This window comes from Ceratotherium simum, chromosome 26 (assembly GCF_057802395.1).
Source record: "Ceratotherium simum simum isolate JZ-2026a chromosome 26, ASM5780239v1, whole genome shotgun sequence".
Taxonomy (NCBI): Eukaryota; Metazoa; Chordata; class Mammalia; order Perissodactyla; family Rhinocerotidae; genus Ceratotherium; species Ceratotherium simum.
This window is the reverse complement of record NC_141925.1, coordinates 31,901,976-31,929,187: the sequence shown is the minus strand read 5'-3', so window position 1 is coordinate 31,929,187 and position 27,212 is coordinate 31,901,976. Positions and strand designations below refer to the sequence as shown.

At 56.5% G+C, this 27,212-nt stretch overlaps 1 protein-coding gene across 3 annotated transcripts in view; it reads left to right on the top strand.

The window, feature by feature from the left end:
- Positions 1-27,212, top strand: part of PRKAR1B (protein kinase cAMP-dependent type I regulatory subunit beta) — a 150,075-nt gene that overhangs the window by 100,471 nt on the left and 22,392 nt on the right. For all 3 annotated transcript variants that reach the window (XM_087417429.1, XM_087417428.1, XM_087417430.1), the window contains exons 5-9: positions 511-572; positions 1,086-1,132; positions 10,938-11,096; positions 21,512-21,572; positions 27,071-27,192. In XM_087417429.1, coding sequence (XP_087273555.1) covers positions 511-572; positions 1,086-1,132; positions 10,938-11,096; positions 21,512-21,572; positions 27,071-27,192 — 451 coding nt within the window. The remainder of the gene's footprint in view (positions 1-510; positions 573-1,085; positions 1,133-10,937; positions 11,097-21,511; positions 21,573-27,070; positions 27,193-27,212) is intronic.

Sequence of the window (27,212 nt, the reverse complement as noted above, 5' to 3'; positions counted from 1 at the left end):
AGTCACATGTTGTAGAGTCTGGTTCTAACGCGGAGACTCCAAACTCACGTCTCATTCCTGCATGTGGGTCTCAGGACCCGCTTGATGGAAAGTACTTTCCCTGGGAAAAAATGCAGAAAACAGGTCGAGACTGATGACCAGGTCCAGTAGAATGATCTTTGCCGATCCGAGAAATGTTCACGATTTTTTGTCACTTTTGCTTTTTAAGTGGAGTCCACAGCGGTGTGTCCAGTGATCCCGTTTTTGTAAAAACCCGAACAGCAAACCCTGTCTTGGTGAAGAAACAGATCAGGACGGCACGTGCCCAGGGCTTGGGGCTACTCTCTGGACAGCGGGGTCGTGAAGGATTTTATTCCCTTCTTTAACTTACATGGATTTCCATATCCTGGGTGAACACGACTTGCTTTGCCCAAGCCTGTGTGGCCTAGGTGAGGTTTGGCAAGGTGGGTTCAGGTGGTGGTTCGGGTTCAGCCACCACAGCTCCCCCACTGGGTGTGTTTTCTTTTCCAGCGACATATTCGATGCCATGTTCCCTGTCACTCACATCGCCGGGGAGACCGTTATACAGCAAGGTACGATCCTTTCTCTTTCTCTGAGCCATAGCCGATGGGGAAAAAGATGGGCTGTTCACTTAACAAAATATATTAATAAAAAACTCTCATTGTCTATCCTGGAGAAAAGTCACTAATGAAACTGAGCCATAATTTGCATGACAAATTAACCCAATACGTTTCAAGAGTCTTGTCATTGAAAAAATGGATGAACTGTCCCGAGTGCTGAAAATGTGCCGAGAGAGTGGAGTTCAGGTGTGGTCATCACAGGCAGTGCTGGTGACCATGTGAGGAGATGGTGTGTTAACTAGCTGGACTGCAGTAATCGTTTCACTGTGTGCACGTCTATAAAAGCGTCGTTTTACACATCTTAAATGTATACAATTTTTCTTTTAAAAATTTTTAAAAAATAGATGAGACCCAGTGTCTTGTTTGACAATGGTAACACAGTGTCGAAACACTGTTCGCCAGAAAAACAAACTCGAAACTTGTGTCCTTTGCGTTAAACCTCTTGTATTTCTTCTTTTGTTACAGGGGATGAAGGAGACAACTTCTACGTGATAGATCAAGGAGAAGTGGATGTAAGTATGTCTTAACCGTTTTTGGAAGATATTGCCTCTTTCTATACAACCGGGTCGCTGACAAGCTCAGGTCTAGAGAAAACTTCTTTCTGAGTGACACATTTCTAATTTTTTAATCCAGAAAAGTCATAGAGTTCATTTAAAAGATAACATAAAAATGTCAGAGCACGGCTGGCCCGGTGGCCTAGCGGTTAAGTTCACCTACTCCACTTCGGTGACCTGGGGTTCACCAGTTCAGATCCGGGGTGCTGACCTTCGCACCGTTCATCAAGCCACGCTGAGGCGGCGTCCCACATAGAGCAACTAGAAGGATGTACAACTATGACATACCACTATCTATTGGGGCTTTGGGGAGAAAAAAAAAAAAAGGAAAAAAGGAGGAAGATGGGCAACAGATGTTAGCTCAGGGCCAATCTTCCTCAAAAAAAAAAAAATCAGAACACAGTTTAAAAGAGGAGCGCTTGCTTGCAGGTGCTGTGTGGCCGCGGTTCCGGTGCCGTCCCTCTCCTGCGTGTGCGGACTGCCATCCCTGGTGGCTCCGTTTGGCCAAACTTGGCCCTGAATCTGTAGCCCGTGATGCCCCAGCTGACTCGATTGCACTGGTGTTAATGCTTCTTAACGTGGGTGGGGAGTTAAATGTCCACAGACCCCAAAGGTCCTGACTTTACCTGGAACCGACAGCGGCCTTTGGTGTCCAGCGTGACACTCCGTCCTCAGAACACCTGCGTCATTACCGTCCGTCTGGAAGAATGTCATTTTCTCCGGTTTTCAGTCAGCCTTGCTCCTTGTACTCATTTCACCTGTCTCCAGAGATGGGGGACCTGCACTCTCACGGGGCTGCTCCAGGCGGCAGAGCTTTGCTTTGTGTCAGGAGGAGAAACGCCTCCTTCCATCCCCTGCGCCCTGGCCCCCAGCTTGAGTGGCTGCGGGCGTCCGTGCTGGGCCCGCAGGCTGCTCTCCACGCGGGCCTTGTCTCTCACTTAACTCCTCAAGCGGGTTTCTCCCAATCAGGCCCAGGCCTCTGAGGTGACCCCAGGAAGGGCCCAGGTGACACGGGCTTCTCTTGGTTCCTGGAACCTCCAGCGTCTCACTGCCGCAAGTCCCTCTGCCAGGTGCCCCTCCCACTCCGTTTGCCGGGGTCACCTCAGCCTCTGCTGCTCCTCTTGGTCTCCCTCCACAGTCACTTCCTCAGCCTGGGCGTCGGCAGATGCGTCTCACCCTGTGGTTTTCTCTGTGGCCCCGAGCGTGAGCGCTTCCTTCTAGGACTGCGAGGTCATGCCCGTTTCCTCAGGACGGCTTGTTTAAGCCCCTCACCCCCCAACAACAGACTGGAAGCCCCCTGAGGGCAGGGACGGCATTTGTGGGTCCATAGTCCTGGCGCACAGTCACCACGTCCCAGGCTGGTCCCCGAGTCACCTCTGGGCCTCGGACACCAGCACCTGGGATGGGGCATCAGTGGCCCCCTGCCCTCCCCTTGACCACACACCATGCGCTGGTTCCTGCTCTGCTCAGCGGTGCCACCCCAGCCTGGCTGCCCCAGCCGTTATTTCAGGGCTTGGCCTCCGGTATGGCCAGGGCTATTTTTGGGGGGCATTTACTTATTTGTTTCCCCAGCAGCCCACCTGCGTCCACCATGGTCACCGTGTTCTGGGAACCGGGGCAGACGGCTCTCAGCTTCCGGAGCTGGCAGCACAGGAAGTGACTCACGGTTGGGATCTCAAAGCCAGGGCACATGGAGTCACCTCGAGGGCCCCGGCCAAGCAGACCGGGAGTCGGAGTTTCTCTCCGTCCTGCGTTCACTCAGGCCTGGCCCAGGCGTCTGGGGCAGACCTTCGTGTCAGGTGGGATGGGCCTCTGTCTCCCACCGAAGAAGGAAGCTGAGGCGGGAGCCAAGGCCTGGGGCTGCCCATGGCCGCGGAGGAAGCGTGTGGAGGAGGGAGGGTTACAAGCGGCCAAGGCTGTGACCCTGGGCTCAGACTGCCAGCCCACAAAGTCAACTCCTGCTGGCTTCACTTTGGGTTAAAAAAAACCAGCTCAGGAAGTAGAGAAGACAGCCAGGGATGCGGCCAGAGTCTCAGCTGGGCATCGTCCTGGGTCCCGGCCGTCTCCGGAGCCGCCCTAGCTTTCAGAGATGCCCAGGGACAGAGCAAGCCCTGGGAGGTGTGGGGCTGGCTTGTTCCTGGGTCAGATCCCGGTCTTTCCACCCGGCCCTAATCTCTCTGTTCCGGTCCTTCTCTACCTCCTTCTCTCTGCCCCGTAACTGTTCTCAAACCTCTCTCTCTGCTCTTCTTCTGTTTCTTGCTCAGATGTTCATTGAGTGCTTGCAAAGCCCTGAGAATACACTTGGGGTGGGGCGGGGGGCACACCGCCCCTGCCCTTGGGGATTTGTAGGGGCAGATGGCCAATAAGCAGGAAATTCACAAATGAGCATCTCGCCTCTGGGTCTTTACCCCTCTTGTCCCTCTGTTCTTATTCCTGCTCTGCCTTGCAAACTCCTGTGCATCCTTCAAGACCCCTCCCAGGCCAGGTTCCTCCCCATCAAGGCAGAACCTCCTCACTTCACTGTGCTGACAACTGAGGACCAGGCCCCTCCCTGCTAGATAGGAGCCCCAAGTGGATCCGGATCTCAGCTCCTGCTTTTCCTCCCCCGGAGTCCTCTTCTCTCTTCTGTGTTCATTGAAGTCAGACGAATCTTCCAACTCAGTTCCCAAGATGTCTTCAAGGTGCCAGCTTGTGTCACCGGAGCTTGGCGCAGAACGCTCAGCTTCTTAGCAGGGCTGTTCCTCCTCCTCGAACATTCTGCACCAGCCTCACATCCAGACTCACTCAGGTCCAACAGGACGGCACTCTGGTTGCAGACTGTAAAGTGCCACGTGGTCTCACCCCCTGACCCCAGGTCGTGTCTAACTCCCTGTTCGTCTGCTGTGAGGTGGGACTGGCCTGGCCTGTGCCTGCGGCCCTGAGCTCCTTCAGAGCAGGGGCTAGTCTCCGACCTGTGCCCAGGGGCTGGCTGATCCGACAGGACCCTCCCGGCCCCCAGGGAGGTCTCAGCAAGGCCCCGGGGCCCATTAGGATGGGGGTCAGGGCTGAGGCCTGAGTTGAGGGTGGTTCCCAGCCTCCGTCCCCGAGTGTTGTTTGTGGCTGGCTTCCCTCCAGGCGGGGGATGCGTGGAAGCGATTTTGTGAAGGGAAACAGTGAGGTCACCTTCTTGTAACCGGAATTCCCCAAATATATTGTCTTGGCAGATCCAGCCCCCCCCCGCCCGGCTTGGCGGTTCAGGTACAAAGGCTGCTTTAAGGGCTCCCTGCACCCCGGCTGGGCAGAGCCAGGCTGTCTGGGCACCGTGGGCGGACGCCCGCTTCCCGGCTGCAGTCTCGGATTCGGGACAGTCGGGCTGACGGACAAGGCGGTGGCTTGTGGGGCTGTCGTGATGTCCGTCGAGGCCGCACATCTCTGTGCGTTTCCTCAGATTTTCCAGCCAGGCTGGGTGGGCGGTGGGGAGTGCCGGGCGGGGCCTGAAGGGGCCAAGGGGACCCTCCTGTGATGTGGGAGGGTCAGCCGCACAGGGTAAACACGCAGGGCTGGGCAGGGCGGCCAAGTGGGTGAGGCCACATTTAAGAGAATCAAAGATGCTCAGTCAGGGATCTGGAATGAGAGAGCGGCATGTCGGCCAGCCGGATGAGTTATGGGGCTGTGTGTGACAGTAATCACTGTGATTACTGCTCTGTGATGGAACTGTAGCAGCTCCTCTGGGGCCCAAGAGTGGCCGTGTCTGCTTGTTTCTGCAGACTGCCTTCCAGGGGACAGGGGAACGACCTGGCTGGGGGGCATGGGGCAGCGGGGGCCTGAGGGCCATCAGGGCTAGCTGTGAGGTTTCTGAGGGTGGCCCTCGAAGCTGCAGCGAGACCAGTGTCACTGGAGTGGGGAGCAGGGAGGGGAGACTGACCGTCTGCACCGCTGCCCCATAGAGGCCCGGAGTCCCGCAGGAGGTGGGTTCACCTCTGAGGACCCCATTCTGGCCTTTTAAACGGGCGGGGCTTGGGCTGGGTGTCCCGCATGCCCCCTCCTGTCTCAGGGATGGTGCTTCCCTCTGACCAACAGTGCCCCAGGGGGCGGCTAGGTGACCAAATGCCAAAAGCACCAGGTTTGGTTTAAATTATGGTTTTCCAGAGAGACACCACAAGTGCCTGCCGCCGTGTGTGTGTTGCCAAGAGCTATAATCCGCTTTTCTGAGGATAAAAATATCTTCCAATTTGTTTTATTCGTGGAACATAGCATTTCTACTTAAAAGGATGCTCAGCTGCCAGCTTGACGGGCTCGAGGACCATTCCGCTTGAGACCGGCTCCTCCTGGGTTCTCCCAGGCTTTGTTATTTCGGGTCCTGCCTTTGTGCCCCGAGTGCCCTCCTGTTTCATGCGAGATGTCGGGAGGAGTGCATCTCCAGCCGCCAAAGGAGGGAGCGAGGCCTCTGAGCAGTGTCCCTGGGACGGGGCAGCCCAGGGCATGGCCATCAGCTCCTTGGGTTGTGGTCAGTTGTCACTCAATGTTTGCCTGGTGTTCTGTTGTGGTTTTTTTAATTGGTAAAATACGCATAACATAAAATTTACCATTTTAACCATTTTTAAGTACACAGTTCAGTGGCATTAAACACATTCACATTGTTGTGCAACCACCACCACCATCCATCTCCAGAACTTTTTCATCTTCCCAAACTGAAACTCCATCTCCATTAAACACTGACTCCCCGTCCCCCTCGCCCAGCCCCTGGCACCCACCATCTGCTTTCAGTCTCTGTGAACCTGACTCTTCCAGGGACCTCATATGAGTGGAACCCTACAGGATTTGTCCTTTTTTGGTTTATTTCGCTCAGCACAATGTCCTCAAGGTTCATCCATGTTGTAGCATGTGTCAGAATTTCCTTCCTTTTTAAGGCTGAATAATATTCCCTTGTATGGATGGACCATTGTGTTTATCCATCATCCATCAGTGAACATCTGGGTTGTTTCCACCTCTTGGTTATTGTGAATAAAGCTGCTGTGAACGTGGGGGTGCACGTCCCTCTTCGAATCCCTGCTTTCTGGGCGCCCTCTGTCAGTCGGTCCCCTGTTGGTTAATTGGGCGCTGTGTGGCTGGGCCCAGAGCTGGCTGTGGCTTTTCTACAGTGTCTCAGCGCCTTCCAGCACCGTCTTACCTGTGGAGCACATCCAGGGACCCAGCCTGCACTGTTTGTTCTCTGCCAAGGTGCTGGTGGCCCCGCTGTGGTTAGGAGCTGCATCAAACTCAGCTGGTAATGACTGTCCTCTGGAATCGGAAGGACAGATGAACCAGAGCCGCCCCACACGTGCTGGTGTTAGTGGAACGACGGCCGATACAGGGGGGGTACTGATGGCTTACAGGAGGGTGCTGGCCCCCATGCAGACCCCACACCCAACCCGTTTAGGGAGGGCATAAGGTCAACCAGGAGCAAGGGTGCTCCAGACTCAGCTCAGGGTCCTGACAAAACCCCGCCTTGGGGTGACTCAGTGTGCGTGGGGTCACCGGGGGGGTGGCAGGAGGAGGCCCAGGAGCCACGATGGATTTAGGGTTCCACTGGAGGAGCCTGGCTGGCCAGGCTGCCACCCCGAGAGGTGGAAACAGAGCCCACGTGGCTGTTTCTCATGGCCTGGGCCCCTCAGACAGGAGCTTTGGGAAGAGGCATCTTTGCTAGGGATCGCACCTCCGCAAAAACCGAACAAAACAACTCCCCGCCCTGACCCACCCCGGTGTTCTGGGCTAAAGGTGCTTGAGGCACAGAACTGGGTTCCCCTGGCGGGAAGAGCAGGGTGGGGCTGCGTTTCTAGCTGAGCAGAGAGAGAGGTGGGCATGGCCGGTGCTGCCCCAGAAAGACGCCCCGGGCTGGGCGCGGGAAGCTGATTTACCTGGACGCAGGTGCTGGCTCCCTTCACAGACGCTCTGGCTCTTCCTGGCGGAATCCTGGGAAGGCGGGAGGAGACGGGCCGTTAGCTCTTTCTCACCATCGAGAAAAGCAAAAACAACAGCCTGATGACACGCCTGAGTTATTTCTTGGCCCAGGCTGCGACAGGTCGGCCCGGGTGGCGTGTGAAAGGAAGGAGGGAACTGGGGGGGTGAGGCCACACAACTCCCGTCCTCAGGTTGGTGGCTCACTCAGGTGACTGGTTTTTTGTCTCCACTTACCCAGAGGGTTATTTCAACCACGGTTAGCTTTTCTATGGCGTCGAGTGTTGACCTGAGATGCCCAGGGTGGGGGGGCTGGCAGTGGAGCGGGGCAGCAGAGCCAGCCCTGCCCCTGGGCCTGGACACCCCAGCCTCTCCTGGCAGCCCTGCAGCCCGGGCTGCCCCAGCCGCCTGCCTGGGTTTTGGCGGCAGGCACGGCCGTGGTCTGCGTCTGAAGTCCCCGGACCAATACGTCCAGTGCCCCCCGGGTCCCCGCTTCTGGGATTTTATTAAGCAGATTCCATGCCTTCAATCCAGTCGCTGTCTCCACCTCTGTCCCTACCAAAGTCGGAGTCAGAGCTTGTCTGACTCGGGCCTGCGTCATAACCACCCAGGGGCCCGACGCGGCAGGAGAATCTGCATTTCCACAGGCTCCCAAGTGGAGCTGGTGCACCTGGCCGAGGGCTGTGTCTTCTGGGCATGCCTCGCTCCTCCCCTGCTCCCCTCTGGCTGTCCCCAAGCCGTTCTCCACACTGCACCAGAGGGAGCATCACAGATGTAAACCAGATCATGTCAGCCCCGCTGGAACCTTTTCTGGCTTCCTGTTGCTTCTAGAATCACGTCTGAGCCCTTCCCTTCTCCCCACCTACCGCTCCTGCCCACTGGCATCTCTCTCCCCTGCTTGGTCTTGCTGCATCCAGTACCCTTCAAATGCAGTCCTGCCTCAGAGCCTTTGCAAGTCCTGTCCCTCTGCATCAGACTCTCTTCCCCCAAATCTTTGCATGGTGGCCCCTGGCCATTCAGGGCTGGGCTCAAATTCACCTCCTTAGAAACCCCTCTCTGAACAGACTCTGTTGTGGCCTTTATCCTGGACACTCTGCATCCCGTTCTCTTCACGGCTGGTAACATGTTTTATAACGAATCTGTGCTTGGGTGATTATGTGCCTACAGCCTGCCCACTGGCTGGTTCTGTGAACCTGAATCCCCTGCCTTCCACCACCGAACCCCTGCAGTTAGAACATGCTGGGCAGCGAGGGGCACTCAGTGCATACCACGGGTGATGGATGAATGAATGAATGAATGAACGAATGCAGAACAGCCAGGTGGGAGCCCTGGTTTCAGCCGGAGAAACCGCAGTTGATGTGGGAGTATAAATGTAGCCCAGTGGGGCCTCCCACCATTTATTTTTAAAAGAAGAAGAAAAAACAAAAATGAAATAAAGCAAGAAGTCGCCCCTTTGCCTGCCAGCTGGGGTGGGGCCCAGCGCTGGGCCGGCCGTGGTGACAGAGGCCAGTGTCCTGAGAAGGATGGCCCCTTTGTGCTCGGGGCCCTGGGCCCCGTCCGAGGCTCCGCACAATGGTTTTCTCTGACGCCTCGGAGGGAGCTCTCGGAGGCCGTGGCGAGGAAGGGGGTCCTCATGGCCCCCGTGGCGATGACTCCGGGCCCAGGTCCCCTTGGTCTTGCCCTGCAGTGGCAGCTGCCCTGCCTGTTGTTTGAGGCTGTGCCCCACAAAAGTTGGGGTGCAGCTGCCTCGGGCTGGCCCTGCTGAGACACTGTTCCCTGTCCCCTGGGTCCCTGTGCCCTTCGAGGCGGGTGAGGGGGGCGTCCTGCCCCTACCTGGCAGCTGTGGGAGGCAGATGGCTTCCTCGTTTCCCTTGGGCGCGAGGGGGAGAGGCCCCCAACCTCCGACTCACATTCGCTGTCACGACTCAGCAGGCCCTCCGCGAGGGCAGAAGTGCAGTGGGTGCCGGTGGGGTTGGGAACCCACTGAAGCCAGCATGTCCACCCTGTGACACAGCAAATGCCACCCAGGGCACATGGATCACATACGAGGACGCTGGTGGAACGTTCTGTAACCCAGCCGGAACTCGAGACTGTCACCCACAGAACGGCAGTGGAACGGAGGCACTAAACCCAACGCTCACAGACATGCGGAGCAGGTGTGGTGTGCGCAGTCCCTTCTCCATGCCCCATGTCACCATGGGGACCTGTCCCTGGGGGGGTGGGCACCAGGAGGTCCTGGGACCCAGGCACGTTTGTACCTGATCTGAGTGGTGGAAAACTCATTGAGCTGCACACTCAGGATCCGTGCATGCTCATGCTGGTGAGTTAAACCTTGTAGATGGGATTTTACAAAAATGTGGGAGCACTAGCGCAAGACGAGGGTGGCGCTGCCAGCCTGGCTGTGCCCCAGTTACCCTGACTGTCAGTGGGTCATCACCATCCCCCCGGGCTCTGGGTTCCCTTTGAGAGAACAAGAGGCAGAGGCTAGGAGGATGTTCTCTGTGGTCCCTTCACCCCTAAATCCGGGGTTGCCAGCTGTCTCTCACGCATCTCGTCCCTGCCTTGCTGGGAGGACAGGACGTTGTCGAGTGGATGCCAGTGTCTTCTCCCGTGCACCCAGCTGCCCCGACTTCCCTCCAGGAACAAGAGAGCACGGCTGGGCCGGGTGGGGGTGAAGGGGGACCCCCGGCAGGCACAGGCTCCTCCAGGTGGCTCTGCACACTGTTGTCCATTTCCCTACAAACTTCTCCGCTGACCAGTTCCACCCTGACCCTCACTTGCACGAATTATGGAGTTACCACTCTGCACAGCGTTTTCTTGCACGTAGGCAATTCTGTGCATCAGTTATCATCAAGATAATGAGTCATTGATTTCAGTAAGAATCGCTTCCATGATTCATCGCAATCCATTCTTTCCTGATACGCACCCATGTTGCCAATGGGAACTGTTCTTAAGCTCATTGACACGCTGAGGGAATAAAGGGTGTGTTGTGTCAATTTATAGTCACCGAATCTGCATAATATGCCATCTGTGCTATTGTTGCACGGATGCAGAACGTGCGCCCTCAATGCATAGTGGGGACACTGTGTGGGGCGCCTCACCCACTCAGGCTGAAAGGGAAACTTGTCCCGGGCTCTTCTCGGCACAGCCGGAGCCGGGCCGGCCTTCGCTCCCATTGACTGAAGGCTCGGGGAGCCTGGGCGCGGCCGGCCGTGGGGAGGAGAGGCCCTGAGAAGGACACAGTCAGCATGGCCCCTTCCTGGCGAGCAGGGTGTGCCGGAGGTGGGGCAAGGGGCCGAGGGATGCTCAGGAGACGTGTCAAGTGGCAGGGAGGGAAGGGGCAGTTTATGAATGAAGGTGGCTGAGGTGTAGGTGCCTGCCTGGGTTGGAGCGTCAGAGTGGGGATGCCCCGTGGGAATCCCATCCAAATCATTGCTGTGCAGTTGGGGAAACCGAGGCCCAGAGAGGCCAATCTCACGTTGATAAGGAACCGGCTCAAAGGCCTGCCTGGGAGTGGGCGGGACTTACTTAGCTGCAGACCCGGAACCCCGGGCCGTGCTTCCCCCTCCGGCCCTGGCCTGGCTCATTGGCGTTGACGACCAAGGGCCCCCCGCCTGGGCTTTGCTGCCGGGACGGTGTGGTTGTGCCTCTCCAGCTGTGGCCTTGAGCAGGACTGGGGTGAGCCGGGCACCTTAGCCGACAGACCCAGGCCACGCCTGGGCCGGGGTGCAGAGTCCTGCCCACAAGCAAGGGGCCTGGGTCCCCAGCGACGTGTGCCCTTCCTTGCAGGGACCCCTTCAGCGGTGACCCCCGGCCCCTGTGACGTTTCTCCGTCTGTTCCCTGAAGGTGTACGTGAATGGAGAGTGGGTGACCAGCATCAGCGAAGGAGGCAGCTTTGGGGAGCTGGCACTCATCTACGGCACCCCCAGAGCAGCCACAGTGAAGGCCAAGACTGACCTCAAGCTCTGGGGCATCGACCGGGACAGCTACCGGCGCATTCTCATGGTGAGTGGTGCCCCAGCGCGGGAGGCTTCACCGGGGCAGGGGAGGGCAGCCCGGTGAGGTTGACACCTACCCAGGGCTGAGCATCTCATCGGAACCCTGGTTTTACTCCGGTGGAGGTGTGCCTAGACAAAAGACATTCCCCAGCCTCCCTGATAGACAGGGCCTGTGTGGTGGGTGGAAAGAGTTGGGAGCGATTCTGGAAAGCTTCTTAAAAGGCAGGCAGACAGTTGGGGAAGCCCTTTTTGCCTTCTTTCCCTTTCTCCTTCTAGCTGTCTGGAATGTAGTGGTGATGGCTGGAGCTCCAGCTGCCATCCTGGACCATGAGATGATTTTGAGAATGAAACCTGTTCACCAAGGTGGTGGAGCAAAGAGATGTGCAGAGTCTGGCTCTCTGGCACAGTGGGACCAGACTTCCTTCTATGGGGATTGACCTTGGGTTTTTAGGCACCGTCATTTTAGGTTTTTTCTCATATGCGGCCAGCTTGACTCTTAGCTGGCACAGTGTGAGGATAAGCATGTGCACACACGTGCAGGCCCACTGTGGGGCTGTGGGGGGCAGTGACTGATTTGGCAGCTTCCTCGGCAGGCCTTCACAGCAGGCTTCCAGAGATGAGCTGTGAACTGGGAAGGCCATTCCCAGGGCAAGGAGGCAGGCTCCTCCGAGTGGGAGGAGCACCCACTTGGTGCTCATCCTCCACACGTCCTGCCTGCTGGGTGCCGTTCTCGCTGCGGGGACACATTGGGGACATCACAGACCCAGCACCTGCCCGTGTGAGGCTGACCTGCTGGTGGAAGAGACAGACACTGAGCAGATCCGAACCTCAGGGGGTGACAGCTTCCACGGAGACAAATACAGCAGAGACGGGGTACAGGTGGACTGGGGTGGGGGGCTGGTGTTTCGTAGGAAGGCCTCAGAGACCCCTCCCAAGATGAGGTGGCATCTGAGCAGGGGCCTCGGAGCAGGGAGCCAGCAGCCGTGGGCTGCCCAGGAGAGGGGTGTTTGGGCAGTGGGGTTTGGGCCTGCTTGGGGTGTTGGTGGACAAGCGGGGAGACTGCTGTGGATGGAGGAGTGTTGGGGTCCCGTGGTGGGGTCCCCTGGTGGGAGGGCTGCATCCCATGGGCCCGCAGCCTCACCTCCAACTCAGACACACCAGGAAACCCTGTGGGAGTCTGAGCAGTGGCGTCGGAGCCGACTGGGACCCACTTATCTCTGGGCAGGCTGGGGGCCACCTTGGTGAGGGCGGAGAGCATCCCGACTCTGAGAGGATGGAGGGAGCCAGAGGTTCTGGGCCGGCCACGCTGGTCTGGAGGAACCCCTCCTGGTCACAGGTCTCCAGTCCCTTCTCTCCCGTCTCTGCCCTGTCCTTTGGGAAGCCACGCTCCCCTGGTTCACCCGTGGTGACCGCTGGGCCTGGCGCTTTTCTGGGAGATCCTGGGCGGGTGGGCTTGCTGCTGAGGGCAGCCCGGGCCTGACGGTGGTGGGCGCTCAGACTGGCTCCTGTGGGCCTGGGATCCGAGGAGTCCCCACCCGCCAGAGGGAGGTGACCAGGGTGAGCAGGTTGCTGGGAGACCTTTGGCCTCCCCTCCACTAGCCCTCCCAGGGGCTGGACGGGTCTGTGCTTGCTGCACGTGCCCTCCGGGGGCTGGGTCATCTCCCCAAAGACCAGCCTGGGTGGTGCAGTTTCCAGGGAGGGGGCGGTGGTTCGGGGACACTGCCTTATGGTTTAGGACAAGCCCCCTGAGCTCATTCAGGCGTGAGCCTGGAGAATGTCCTGCCCCGGGTTGCCTTCCCCTCTCAGGAGCGTTCCGAGGGGAACGAGGGAGAAGGTGTCACCACAGCTGGCCCATCCTGCTCCCACTGTAAAGCCCAGGTTTTCCGCGATGCGGGGAGGGTTCAGTCCAGTCTTGGGGCAACGCTTTATCAGGCTCTGTGCAAGGAGCAACTCCTCCGTGCATTTGGCATTGACTGAGTGCCCACCGTGCACCGGGGGCTCATCTGGTGCCGCGGACACACCCGGACAAAGCAGCTGAGCATCCTTGCCTTCGAGAATGGACCGCAGTGGAATGCATGTTCTCTCGTCTTTGTCTTAAACCTGCTAACCCCTGATTTCTCTGGGAGAGCGAGGTCTGTCCGTGTGGGCGGGCACCCTGGGGCATCCTCCCTCATGAGGACACAGCCATTCCTGTCTCTGGATGCACCTGGCCCCCGTGTTGCATAAGCCATTGTTTCCGCTGCCGTCGTCCACGACGAGTCGTTCTTGGCTGTGGGATTTTTGTGGCTGGAACCTCATATTCAGGGAAGTTCCCAAACCGCCGAGGCAGCTGGCGTTTCCTCTGTTTTAATTCTGGATCCCTGTGCACTAAGAATAGCTGGGCTGTGCTGGAGTCTGCAGAGCCTCGAGTGTCTCGGGAAAGAAAATGACAGTCCTGGGCGACTCGGAAGGGAGTGTCTCGCAGGCCGTGTCTGTTTTTGTATCAGTCCTTGATTTGGGTGGATTTGGGTGCATCCAGTGTGCAATGAGTGGACCCGACATGCATCCACTTAGCACTAAGCTGGAACATTGTATGGGGGACACGGGTTGGGGGATGCTGGTGGTGTCTCCAGGGAGAGGACCACCTCCTGAGACGTTAGCTCGGGCTCTGCATTCCGGCTGGTGGAATCCCGGAATGTCTGGTCCAGAAAGTTCCCTGCAATGTCCTGTCTCTTCCCTGTAGAGGGATGGATGGAGCTCAGGGAGGCTGGCCCATCACCACTGGGCAGGACCTGGCTGACCCCACTCCGGGCTCCAGGCAGCGGCTGGCTCTCCCCAAACTTCCGCTTCTTTCTTTAATCTCTTGGATGCAATGCTCACCCTGAATCTTACATGGGACCCCAGTGTTTGGAACTGAGTGTAGGATTCTGTGGCAGAGGCTGGTGCATCCAGGGCCCCACCTGCTAAGGGTGGCCGAGACCCTTGGAACTGGGTCCTGAGCCACAGCGCCGAGACCCCCACCCACCTGCTGGGGCCTCTGGCTTCCCGTCTGTGAAGTGTGGCCGGAGGGGGTGCTGGGATCCCCTTCTCATCTCCTCTGCCCCCGAGCCAAACCCAGGGTCTACAGTGATGCCCCAGACATCATGTGGACCCCCTGCCGAGCTCAGAGTCTGGGATGGGCTTCCTGGTGGCTCCGTTGCCTGGCTCTGGTGGCGAGTGGTGTGGAGTGGGTCCTTTTGCTCATCTTAGGATTTCACGTAGAAGGGGAAGGGCGCTCGGAGCCATGGAGGCTGTTTGCGGGAGATTCGTGTCCGTCAGTCATCCCCGCCCCCCCTGATATAAATTCCTCTTTGGGCTGGCTGCGGCTCCTGCCCCTTTGCCAGCAGGCCTGCTGCGCGTGGTCCAGCAGGCCCGTTACAGATGCTCCCGTTTCCCAGACTCCATGCGTGCAGGTGTTCGAGGAGTCGCCCTGGAGGCTTGGACGATGTACGTCCTGGGACATGTGCGCTTTGGCCAAGCACCGCCCACCACGTGGACCCTGGTGCTCAGGCCACGCAGAGGGCACGGTGGCCTGGACTTTCCAGTTGTTTTAGGTTCTGGTCTCAGGACAACACGCTTACCCCCAGACAGTGGGGTGGAGAGAGCCTCACGGGTCGGGGTTCTGGGTCTGGCCTCGCGCCACGTGTCAGCGGGTGAGGGTTGGGTGAGGGGCAGGGCCCTTCTGTCCCCATCCCTGTCCCCGCGTCTCCAGCTGTAAATGGGGGTGACGGCAGGGTCCTGCTCTGCTGGCAATAAGGTTGGAGTTCAGAAGCGCTGTCTCTCCCTCTCCCCGCCTGCTCCCTCCTGGACCAGAGGGCGGGGCGCCCCTTCTGCTCTCCCTGCAGGGGAGGAAGGAGGGCCTGTGATGAAGGAGCGGCTGGAGAAACATGGAGGAGCTACCAGGATTGGGTGTGTGTGGTGGGGGCATGTACATGGGCCTTTCCCTCCAGTCTCTGCTCCTGAGGCTGACCCGTCCCTCACAGAGACGTGCAAACCAAGGCCCACTGCAGGGACCAGGGAGACGGGGCAGAGCTGAGCTGGGGCCCGGCCTGTCCCCTGGGCTCCCTGACTAGTGTGGGTCCTCAGGCAGACTCACCAGGGAGCCGCCGGGCGTCCGCCGGGAGGTGGGTTCCAGGCCCCGTGGCCCTTCCCTCACCCTGGCCCCGAGTGGTCCCGTTTCCTGACACTGGCGTCATCGTGCTAGCCTCGCCGGCACAGAGCCCACCTCAGGGGTGCCAGCAGACACACTGGAAGCCCCCCCAAAGTGGGGGTCCCAGCAGCCCCCAAGATAACAGGCTGGCCTCCTGGATGCCAGCTTGGTGTGTAGACAATCGGCCCAGGCTCCCAGCCCGGCCTCACCTGCTACCTCAGTCGCGATGGAAACCATCCGAGAGGAGGGCACCCTGGTCAGCCTTTGAGGCTGGTCTCCTCCCCCGAGGGCCCCGGGCGGCCGCCTCCACCTGTCGTTCTGCCTGGGAGATGAATGGGCCCGTTGCACTGAGCTTTAACGTCTCAGGTTCCCGGGCAGACACGCCTGCATTCCACTGGGTGTGCGTCACTGCTGTGAGGTCGGCGTGAATTATAAATTATTTTTCAAAAGAAATGCCTTTTTCACAGCCGGCAGGGATGGCTCGGGCTGGGCTGAGCTGCTGCTGCCGCGGGCACCCAGGCCTGCTGCAATTCAGACATAGCGCTGAAAAGACCCTGAGGCTCGTCCGCTGACGGCCTGGATCCTGCATCCCCGCCGTGGCCAATGGTGGCTATGCAGAAGCACTTTCTATGCCGTCTGCTCCAGTGATGAGGTCTTGGAGCCACTGAGCTTGGTTCCTGGATGGAGAAGCCTGGGGATGTCTCTGGGCTTCTGTGTGGAGGGTAGGACACCTCGAGGATTCTAAAATTGGGACTTGCAGCCTTTTTAGTGCCAGTCTGGCCCAGAGCCACAGAGAGCTGATGGGGAACTGAGGTCTGGGGGTTGGGAGGGCTGGGGTCCCCTCCCCGGGTCGCTTGACCCGTGTCAGCTCATGTAACCTTCACGGGGTCCTTTGGGGCAGGAATTAAGATATCCCTGTTGTCCAGGTGGGGAAACTGAGGCTCAGAGAGACAGACTGGTTGCTTGGGGCCAGTAGATACTACATGAGGGGCAGAGACATGAAGCCCGGGCTGACTTCCCTTGAGATTCAGGCCTCCCGGCTCCCCTCCCAGTCCAGTGTCTGCGTGAGTCCTTAAATGACGCGTGCGCGGTGGGTCACATCCCTGGCGCTCTCTGAGCTTTGGAAAATGCACACCCCACAGCTGTGATCTGCTCCCAGCCTCATGGCCTGTCCTCGATCCACCATCCACCCCCATCCAGCAGGCTCTGCATTCCCCCTCCCCGTCCTGATTCCCAGTGTCCCTCCTCCTCCTCCCTGCACTTCTGGCATCTGCTTGGACTTGCAAGACAAGGGGCTCTTTTCTCCCCGGAGACAAAGCCACTGGACTTCAAGTGCTGGCCTCTTGGAGCACCTGAAGACTGTCCCCCCGCCTCGTCCCTGTGGTCCCTGGACTGGGTGCCAGAGAGGTCCTCATGTCAGAGTGATGAGGTCACGGCCACCAAGCCAGAACTCAAGTGGCCTCACAGGGCAGCACGCTGGCCCGGCAGCAACATGGCCCCAGCGGCCACCTTAACTTTGCTTTAACTGCGGCTCCTGTGCGTGCTTTGGGCACATTGTGGGGGCTCTCTGAGCCTCTTTTCTCCGATTGGACGTGAAGGTGGAGGATGGTCATCCATGGTACAGGGCTGCCCACATAGTGGGTGAGGACAAGCCTGTCCCCACCCGCTGGAGGAGAGGAGCCACTGAGCGTGTGAATGAGAGCAGTCTGACCTTGCTGCTTCCAACACAGCGAGAGCTCGTGGTGTGGGCGCGATTCTGGAATGGGACCGTCCTGTCTCAAGCCCGACCCCACTATGCAGCAGCTGAGTAGACTGAGCAGGTTACGACCCCTCTGAGCCTCCACGCCCTGTAAAGTGGAGACGGGGACATGCCCACCTGGAGGGGCAGAGAAGGGGTTGACCCACAAAGAGCTGTGACCTAGTAGCCCTCAGGAGTCTTGGCCAGGCTTTCTCTGGTCACCTCTTCGCAGGGCAGGAATCTGGATGGTGGTAAGGGCTGCCATGGACTGGCGCATAGTGAGCGCCTGTTTGCAGGGGTCTCTCACCCTGTCTCTGACGATGGGGAAGTTGTTCTGAGGCTGGTATCCTTCAGCCTTTCAACGGGAAACAGACAAGGACCCTTGTGGGCTGAGGTGGAGACGGCACCAGCAGAGCAGTGGTGGGAAGTCAGAGGGAGGGAAGGGGACCCCAGATTAATCACTCTCCTGATGCAGAAACCGAGGTCCAGAGGGGACGAGACTGATCTAAGAGTGTGGGAAGTTATGGGCGATGTGGGATTAGAATTGGAGCATGCTGACCCTCACCTTCAGTCCTCCACTGTACTCAGTAAGGACCACCAGTGCTGTCACCACCACCACCATCATCATCACCACCATCACTATCACCATCATCACCATCATAACCATGACCATCACCATCACCACCGTCACCACCATCACCACCACCACCGTCACCACCATCATCATCACCACCATCACCACCATCACTATCACCATCATCACCACTATCACCATCAGTGTCACCACCAACACCCTCCTCATCACCATCACCACCATCACCACCATCAGCAGCAGCAGCAACATAAGAAACAGTTGTTGCGACTCTGTCCTTACAAGAACCCAGTGATGCAGGGGTGTTTATTATTTCCATTTCATGAGGCTCAGAGACGTAAGTGGCAGCTGAATCCGCGCTTGTCCAACTTGACAAGTGGGAGCGCCCTTCACCTCTCAGGGAGGCAGTCAGCGTGTCCTCTGTGTCGTGGCCATGGGACACATGAGGGTAGGGGCATCCTTGGGGCTCATTCCTGTCTGGGTGTCGAGCTTGGGCGGCCCCCTTCTGAGCTTGATCTTCCCTCCTGGGAGGGTGTGGCTCCATCTGTGTTTCTGGATGTTGAGGGAGACTCAGGAGGCCAGCGGGGAGGTTACAGTCCCTGACACGCTCCGTGCCCAACAGCTAGAGACTGGAGAGGTCAGCTGTGCCATCCCGGAGCCAACAGACAACTGTGGAAAAACCGTTGGTTTGGCCCGTGGAAGCTGCTACTATGACCTGGGCACTGGAGACATTCCTCCCCCACTTCGTTGCGGTTGCATTTTTGTCGTGGTTTTCTGGGGACAGTCAGGCAGTGCCACGTGCTTCTCGTCCAGTCTTTCCCCAGAGCCCTTTTCCATTTCTCTCTTCCTTCGGCTGCTCTCCCTCCCCTCCTGCAGGGCAGGCGGGACCACCACGTTTCCTGCCTCTGTGAGCTGTGGGCTGGCACGGTGGGGGCTCCTGCTGGGGTCCCCCGTTTTCCCACGTGAGAAAGCCACCTTAAACAGGCTCTTGTTAGAGGAGACACGAGCAGATTTCTAAGCAGCTGACTCTGCCTTTGGAGTGTGGACCCACAGCACCGAGTTTGTATCTGATGGTGGGCGGTGTCGAGAGGCAGGGGCCTGTGCGGGGTGGAGGGGGCATGGGCCCTGGAGACAGAGAGGGCCAGGTTGGGTCCCTGCTTCACCACGTGGAGGTGCAGCTGTGGACACGCTCCTCAAAGGCACTCACTTCTCAGTTTATCTCCCTGGGGGGTTGTGAGAACTGACCTGGATAACGGGCACATGGCACCCGGCTGGCCGTGCAGGATGCTGGTAGATACCAGAAACATTCCTATTGCCATTCTGCTCTCCGGGTGATGCTGTTGATGAGAGAGGAGGGCAGATGCTTTGAACAGCATCCCTCAGGGAAGTGAGGTTTGGGTGAGACTGCAGGCATCTTGGGGGCCCTTCTGTGTGTCAGGGGTCGTCTTCTCGCGTCTTTTCTTTTTTCCCGACTTTTCCTTCTTACACATGTTGCTTGGTGCCCGAGACCCTGGCTGCAGAGACCCAGGAGCCCCGGCTGCTGCAGATGGAGGCAGCACTCAGCCTGCGTGGGGGAGAGGAAGGGAGGGCGCAGGGAAGGAGCCGTGGGAATATCCAGGCCATCCTGCTCGTTGGCTAAGTGGGATAAATGACCCTCCTTCGCCTCTGCCAGCGGTCATCTGTGGCAGTGGGGAGGGCGGCCAGCGGGGGTGCTGTGGTGCCAACCTGGCTGTAAGCCTCTGAAGAGCTTACACTGTTCTCCGTTAGGGTTAGATGTGGCTGGGTATATTAGTTAGCTGTTGCTGAGTAACAAATTTCTCCAAACTCAGTGGCTTGTGGCAACAATAGCACACTTGTTAAACAGTTTCTGTGGGTCATGAAAGGAGCAGGCTAGCTGGTGGCTCTGACATGGAGACGCTCCTGGGTCATGTCATCTGCAGGTTTGACGAGGCCGGAGGGTCCTTTCTTTGAGGGCTCACTCACATAGTGCAGGTCATCCCAGGGCTCCGTTGCCCGTGTGCAGGCCTCCCCGTGGCTGAGCAGTCTGAGAGGGAGCAAGGCAGAAGCCACAATGTCCTTCACATCTAGCTTTGGCAGTCTCAAACTGTCCTTCCTCAGCGTCCTCTTGGTTCTACCAGTCAGCCCTATTCCATGTGGGACCAGACCGCACAGAATGTGAATACTAGGAGATGGGGGTACCGGGGCCGTCATGGAGGCTGGCTGCCACACTGGGTGTAACAGAAACACTCAAAACAACAGTGGCTTAAGCCATGTGGTTCTTCCTCATGTTCAAGAACCATGGAAGTAGTCCATCTGGGGTGGGCAGGTTGTTTCATGGGGTCGGAAAACCACCTTTTGTTCACAAGGGCCCAGGATGGCTGCTAGAGCTCCAGCCATGATCTCCACATCCCAGCTAGCAGGAAGGAAGGAGAGAAGGGCACACCTTTTCTCTTTAAGAGAGTGTTCAGAGATTGCACACACCACTTCCGTCTGTGTCCCATTGGTCAGCACGTGGTCAGGAGGCCTGCAGGTGCCTGGTAACACCTGTGTCCATCATGGTTTTCTCTCTTGGATGTTGTAGGAATTAGAAAGTAGCACATCAGGAAGGTAGAGATGCTGGGGCAGCTTTGGGGCTGCAGAGCCCAGTCTGGGTTTCATTCTACTCCTGTGATTCATATCTAGGGCAGTCACTCAGGCCCTCTGAGCCTCAGTTTCCTTCTCTGTGGATAGTACACTTGCCTCCAGGGCTAGAACAAGGCTGACACGAGTCAGAGCATCTAGGAGACCCAACGCTTTGACCTGAGGGTGTTTTCATCGTTGTGTTCCCTCCTCCCCTCCTCTCTGCACACCAGGTGACTGGCCTAGGACCACAGAGGGACTTTGTTCCCGTAGATCTTGTCTCTCGATCCTGTTCACACCCAGGTGAACCTGTGGTTCCATTGATTGATGAGGCCTTTTGAATTGAACAAAACCAGGCTTGCCGCTCTCCCGGCTGCCCATACGTCTCTGTTCTCTGAACATGCACTACTTAATAGCGTTGTTGGCGGGCCTGCACGTGCAGTCGTGGAGTCCATACACTGTGCAAAGGCACCAGGCAGAGGGGTGAGGGGGGCCGAAGCCCAGACTGCTTCCCACCTGCCAGGCTGGTGCTGGTGCCGGGAGGCCGGGCCTCATTCTCATTCGTGGGGGGGTCCCCTGCTCGCTGGGACATGCCCTTAAAGAAGGAGTGCCTTCACCTGATCTACATTTCTGAGTCTAATTTCCAGAATTAATTCTAATTTCTGATTCACTTAAAGGCTGACAGGGCCTGTTCTCTGGTTTTGTTATTCAGCAGGCTTTTGATTGGGGAAAAAGTCATTGATTGGCCCTTTTCACTGGGCACCAGCTCCAGGCATGTCCCATCCGGGGACTTAAGTGGGTGTCAGCTGCTGTCTCTTCCACATCACACACGTGGTTCTGCTGTTGGCCTCAGTGTCTCTCCAGATGAGTGTGTATGTGTGTGTGTGTGTGTGTGTGTGTAGGGAGCGTGTGGGGTGCACGGTGAACCTGGCTGCAGAAGCGCCTGCCCTCACCATCCCTCCTCGTGGACACCCCTCCCTTCAGCACATGGAGACCCCAGTGCAGGACTCTGATTGGTTCGGTGCCCATCTGTGGACCAATCCCTGGTCCCAGCTGGATGAGGTACACTGTTGCTGGCCAGGGGAGTGGGAAGGGTGGTGGAGACCCCGGGAGCAGGGAGGAGGTGCTGGGTGTTGGAAGCGGTGGCCGCTCTCTCAGACCCTGGAAGCCTGAGGGGCTTCCAGGTCATGGAATGCTCAAAAGGTCTCCTCTTATGAGTTCAGAGCGTTTGGTGAAATTTGGAAATGTCGAAAGGATTCAGGCACGAAGACCCACGTTCTCTGTGTTTTCCTTTCTCCCGAACAGGGCAGCACGCTGAGGAAGCGCAAGATGTACGAGGAGTTCCTCAGCAAGGTCTCCATCCTGGGTCAGTGGCTCCCCACCCCCTTCTGCTGTCTGTCCTGGTGTGGCCCCCTCCGGCTTGTCTGAGTCCCTGCTGGCAGCCCCAGCCATTCCAGGTTCCCTGCATGTCTGGCAGGTCCAGTGTTCTTGGTGTTATGCAAGATTAGGACACACACAATTTTGCACCCACATGTGCACGCTCACATACATGCAACACAAGTACATGCACACATGTACATGTGCGACTATACACACACAAGTATGTGTACCTGCACACATTTACACATGCACACAACACACACAAGTATATGTGTGTGCATGTGTGCGCACATGCATGCACACACGTACACATGCACTCACGTGCAATGCAAACATGTAGGCGTGCATACACACCTGTGCATGCATGCAAACACACACACACTGTGGTTTGTCAGTGAAACCAAGAACTCTCTTGGCTCCTGGGGCACCAGGTATCCTTTGGTCAAGTGGCTCTCCATCCATCGCTTTGCTTGGCCGGCTCTCCCTCTGCCATCAGTGTCGTTACCTCCAGCCCTTCCTCCTCATCAGTCAATTTTGAGCTGAAAGTCCATGTTGCGTTGTAGTCGATGTGGCCGGCTGTATTGGGCTTCTCTCCGTGGCCTGTTTTGGTTTTTCCTAAGCGTGGTCTCTCCTGGTGCCGTCCTGCCCTTCCTCGTCCTGGGGTAGATAAACACATTGGCTGCATTTGTACTGATTCTCACAAGTGTCAACAAAGTTCTCTCTAAGAAGAGTTTTTAGAAATTTGAAGTTCCTTTAACGTATATGCTGATTACGTATTGTTCCCGACCAGCCTTGTGCGGGAGAACTTTCGGCTGCGAATGGAGATATTCCTATCTGTGTTGAGCATTTGAAATGTGGCTCGTTGGACCAAGGAACTGAGTTTTAATTTTATTTCATTTTAATCAATTTAAATATGAATAGATGCACGTGGCCAGCAGTTTCCATTTTGGACAGGGCAGCCGTAGACCACGGAAGGGGGACCTACTTGGGAAAGTGAGTGACAACTGAGAGTTGAGGCTCCAAGAGCCACTGGAAATAGCCATCCAGCAGGATTTCTTGCAGGAATGTTCACAGATTTAAAAACCCCAGGCCAGACTTCTGGGTCAAGATGGTGAGTAAGGAAAGATCCTCCTTTTCTAAGAACCTAATAGAGTGAGAAAGAAACGAGAAAGCAACAGACGAAAATCATTGGGTGTGGGGGTGTCGACACCGGGGCTGATGCTCATGGAGAAGGCTCAGGATGCGGCAGCCATCCAGATCCCAAGCCTGCTCCCGTGGAAGAGCCCCGCGCCTGTGTGGGGGAGCCCATCTGGACACGTGGCTGCATCTCAGCACCGGAGCAGCCCCAGGGTCCAGCTCCCCCGTCCTCGAAGTCCAGGTTATAGAGGTTATAGAGACTCTGCCCTTCAAACTGAAGATCAGAGAGGAGGCCAAGAGGAAACTTCCGCCCGAATCGCCATGTCAAGCTTGAACCAGCTGGAAAGAGATGGCCTGGCCGCGGAGCAGACCAGCCACAGGTGCAGGACCTGCAGAGAAGGACTCAGAGCAACACAGCAGAGAACCCACTCGGGAGGGAACCACATCCAAAGAAGCAAAACAAATTCCAGTGTAGAACTTTTGAGAACACACATTCAATAAAGCAAGAGAACAGAGGCCCGAAGAGAAAATGACAGTGATGTTAAAAGAGAGACGAAAGAGCTAAGGAGACAGATCAAGGACCAAAATAAGACTAGTTAGGGATCTTAGGAACAGAATAGACATAGGATGCTACAAATTCTAGATCTTTACTTTTGAGCGAGTTTCTCATGAGGGCATAAGCAGACATGGACGTGGATGTTCATTTCAGCAATTTTTACAATAACGAGAAAGTAGAAACAACCTAACGTCTGTCATTAAGGAGTAAATGCCCTGTGTTGTATGATGGGGTTTTTTATATGGCCAATAAAACGGACACACTAGATTCCATGTATCAACACAGACCTAAAAAACCCAAAACAGAGCACATAGGTGTGTAGATGGCATGTATGTGCAAAATTTTGGGAAAGCTATTGAAAAGACATTCACCTACAATTCAGTTTCACTTCAAGTTTCTTTTTCTTCTGTTAAATTTGAGTAAAATAAAACTTAAGACTTTCTGTTGAAAAGGACATGTCTAGTATCCTGTCATTATATAAGTGTTTCTGCTTCTCCTTCTGTCATCCTTCTGTTTGGGTCTGTGATCAGAGAGGTGACCAGAATGGAGTTGATAGGTCAACTATGGTTATTTCTGGGGGGTATTTTAGCAATTTTTTCCCCACGTTCTTTATACTTCGCCCTATTTCTTGAGTTAATTGTAGTGAGTATGAGCAATTTTACCAAAAACAATCAAGTAGGTATTAAGACAAAATTAATGAAAGAACAGAATCATCCTCCACCCAAAACAGACCCCAGACACCTTCAGGAGGGGCTTCAGGGGGTACGTGATCCAGCTGCAGCAATTGATTCATTTGCCTGGAGGCCCGGGTTTCTGACCAAAAGTGAGTGATGTCAGCTGGGAGAAGACACCAGAGGGGCTGAGCCCGAGGCCTCCCGGCCGTGGCGGCACCCTGATGCTCCCCTCCCGGAGGAGGCACAGGAGGGCGCACAGGAGGGCACTGGTGGTGTGGGTGCGGCTTCCGGCTTGTGGGAACCCACTCAGCGGTCTGGTGGGTTGGTGCTGCTGAAGTCGGTTTGCAGACGACGGAGGAGCTGGGCGAGGCGAGGGCACCCTGCTCGGCACTGCCTGCCGGGTGGATCCTCCAGGCCTGTCCCATGTGGTCATCATTGGCAGCCTGACGCTGCCTCTCCTGGGGAGGGCTTCACCCTGAGCCACGTCCCCTCTGAATCCTTCTGTGAAATGATGAGAGAAGGTCGTGGTTCTTCTTTTCTTATTGTGGTAAAAACATCACATCACATTTAAAATTCAGGGGTGTTTAAATACATCGCAGTGTTGGCACCCACTGCCACTGTCTGGTCCCAGACCTTTCTCGTCACACCCAGTGGAGACCCATCCCCGTCAGCTGTCACTCCCTAACACCCCTCGGGCCCAGCCCCCGGGGACCCCAATCCGCTTCCTTTCTCTGTGGATTGGCCTGTTCCGGACATTTCATAGGAATGGGACTCCACACTCTTGCTGTTTATGTCTGGCTTCTTTGTAGTGGTTCTCTCTCTTTTAATGTTGTACTTGGACAAACAGAAAGCTGGCAACCTCACAAGCTGGTCCCCAGGATTTTGCAGGGGCTAAGGGGGAGTATTTTAGCTCCACATGAAATCCCAAACCTAGGACCTCTGCAGGCCTTTGTCATCTCCCATTCCCTTTGAGCTGGAGCAGGGGGTGGGGGGCCTGGCCCCAGAGTGCCACCAGGTGCCCGTCAGTCACCTCCCCACGTTTGTCCACTTGCTCCTTTCATTGGCCCGTCAGATGCTCTTACAGCCTCCGGTCAGCCTCCTGTCCTCACACTGATCCCCTTTGATTAACGCGACAGCCACCAAGTGTGGCTGGCTTCTCCATGGCCGTCGGGAGGAATGACAACAGGACTCTAATGCTTCCGCCTGTCCAGTCACCATTAGCTGCATAAAGTCCTCCAGAAGGTGGCCGGTGGCCAGTGGTGGTAGCGGGAAGGCCTCTCCCTTGGCCGCCTGCTCCGGCCTGTGTGTGGACTTGGGCGTTTCCCCCTCAGTAAGAACTTGGAAACGTAACTGTGCACTTGTGCCCTCAAGGTTCCAGTTCCTCCTCGTCAACACACCAGGGGTGGCCCAGGACGGGGTGGTGCCCTCGCAGGCTGGCAGCGGGCGGCCATGTCCGGGTGGAGGTGTGGGCGAAGAATCCTTCTCGAGTCTCCCTGTCTCGGCAGGTGCACCCGAGTCCCACCGTCCCAGTCGCCCCCGGCTTTGTCTCGGCCTCTGCGGGCAGCTGACTCTGAGGAGCCTGTGGGGCACTGGCCTGTGTTTATAGCATCCCCGTCCTGGTGCCTTGTTGAAATCCCTTTCCAAGACAGGGCATTGAAAGCTGAACTCCCCGAAGCTGGGTCGCTGTTTCCCACGTGGGGCAGGCTGTTAGCATCCGGAAATGTACAGCTCGGGGATTCTGGATTGTAGTAAAAATGCCCCAAATGCTTCTTGCTTCAGAAACTTAAGACATTTGAAAAATTGGGGCCAAAGAATGGGCATTTCCCACCGTTTCTGCTGGAAGTGCTCTCCCAGGACCTATGATGTTGGGATAAAGCTGGTGCACGTCCTGATTTTCAGACCTTAGAATATTACGGTTTCAAACGTAATAGAAAAAACTGCTGATCAGATCTGTGGAAACGAACTTCCTACTTGCAACACAACTTGTAAAATGAAACACTTCTTGTCGCCCTCGTAAAGAAACCAATAAACAGAACCGTCCGCGCTGCATGCTGGCGTGTGGGCCGAGTTCCTCCTAGACACAAGGTGTGGTTTCCCCCTCAGCTCCCTGTGTGGCCGGGTCTCAGGTGTTCACTGAAGTGCTGGCCCGCTCGAGGAGGCTGCCAGGTTCTGAATGATGAAGCAGCTCTGTCTAGTATCGGCCTTTTTCTAGAAAGCTGGTGGAGCAAGTGTGCTTGGAGTGGCCTCACTCCTCCAACGTGCAGCCTCGGCAGGAGTTTTAAAGCAGAGAAGTCCCCCTCCTAACCCAGATCCAAAATAAATGCTTTGCTTTGTATTTTTAGCAGCCGACCTACATATGTAGCCTCTGATAAGTACGGGCCAGGAAAGTGTCTTTTGCCAAAAAAGAAATAGTTAATCAGGCGATCATTATTTTCTTATAAAAGGATCATGTGTTTTTTTTCCTTCCTGCGGGTTCGGGATGGATAATAACAGGAGGGGAAGGCATGAAAAAGAGTGGAAAGGTAGATAGAATTTGCAGGCTTTAAAAATAAATTGGCATTGGAAATAAGTGTTTTGACCTAAAATAACGGAAGGCATACTCTGCCTCAATATTGCAACATAAGTGCGGTTACCGTTCTTTGAGTGGCACTGAACGGCGTTTCCTGTGAACGAGGAATTGCTCCAACTGCCCTGAATTATTTTAAACACTTAGCAGCCCAAGTGCTTAGCTGTGATTCTATTGTTTGCAGAAATATGGGCGGCTCTATTCTTTTGAAGGGAACAAAAGCATTTTCATACGAAGTTAGCACAGACTCAACTTTCATTATTTACGTTAAACCCATGCTGTGTGTCGGAGCAGCTCCCATTCCAGAGCCCCGTCCACCTGCTGAGGATGGAGTGTTTAGCGGGTGCGTCCTGGGCCCGACTTATCGTAAAGATACCAGGCCCTCCTGGCACAGAAAGATGCTTCTGTTTTATTTGTTTTTCTCTCGCAGCAAAGCCTGATGGCTGGCCGCAGGGCTGACAGTGTGGGTGTTTTCCAAGAAACATCCCCGGGGTGACGCGCGGTGGCCTCGTGCCCTAACACTGACTACCTCTCCGTCCCGCCCACTCTAGAGTCCCTGGAGAAGTGGGAGCGCCTGACGGTGGCCGACGCCCTGGAGCCCGTCCAATTTGAAGATGGAGAGAAGATTGTGGTCCAGGGGGAGCCTGGGGACGATTTCTTCATCATCACGGAGGTGAGTCCTGCGTGTGCCGC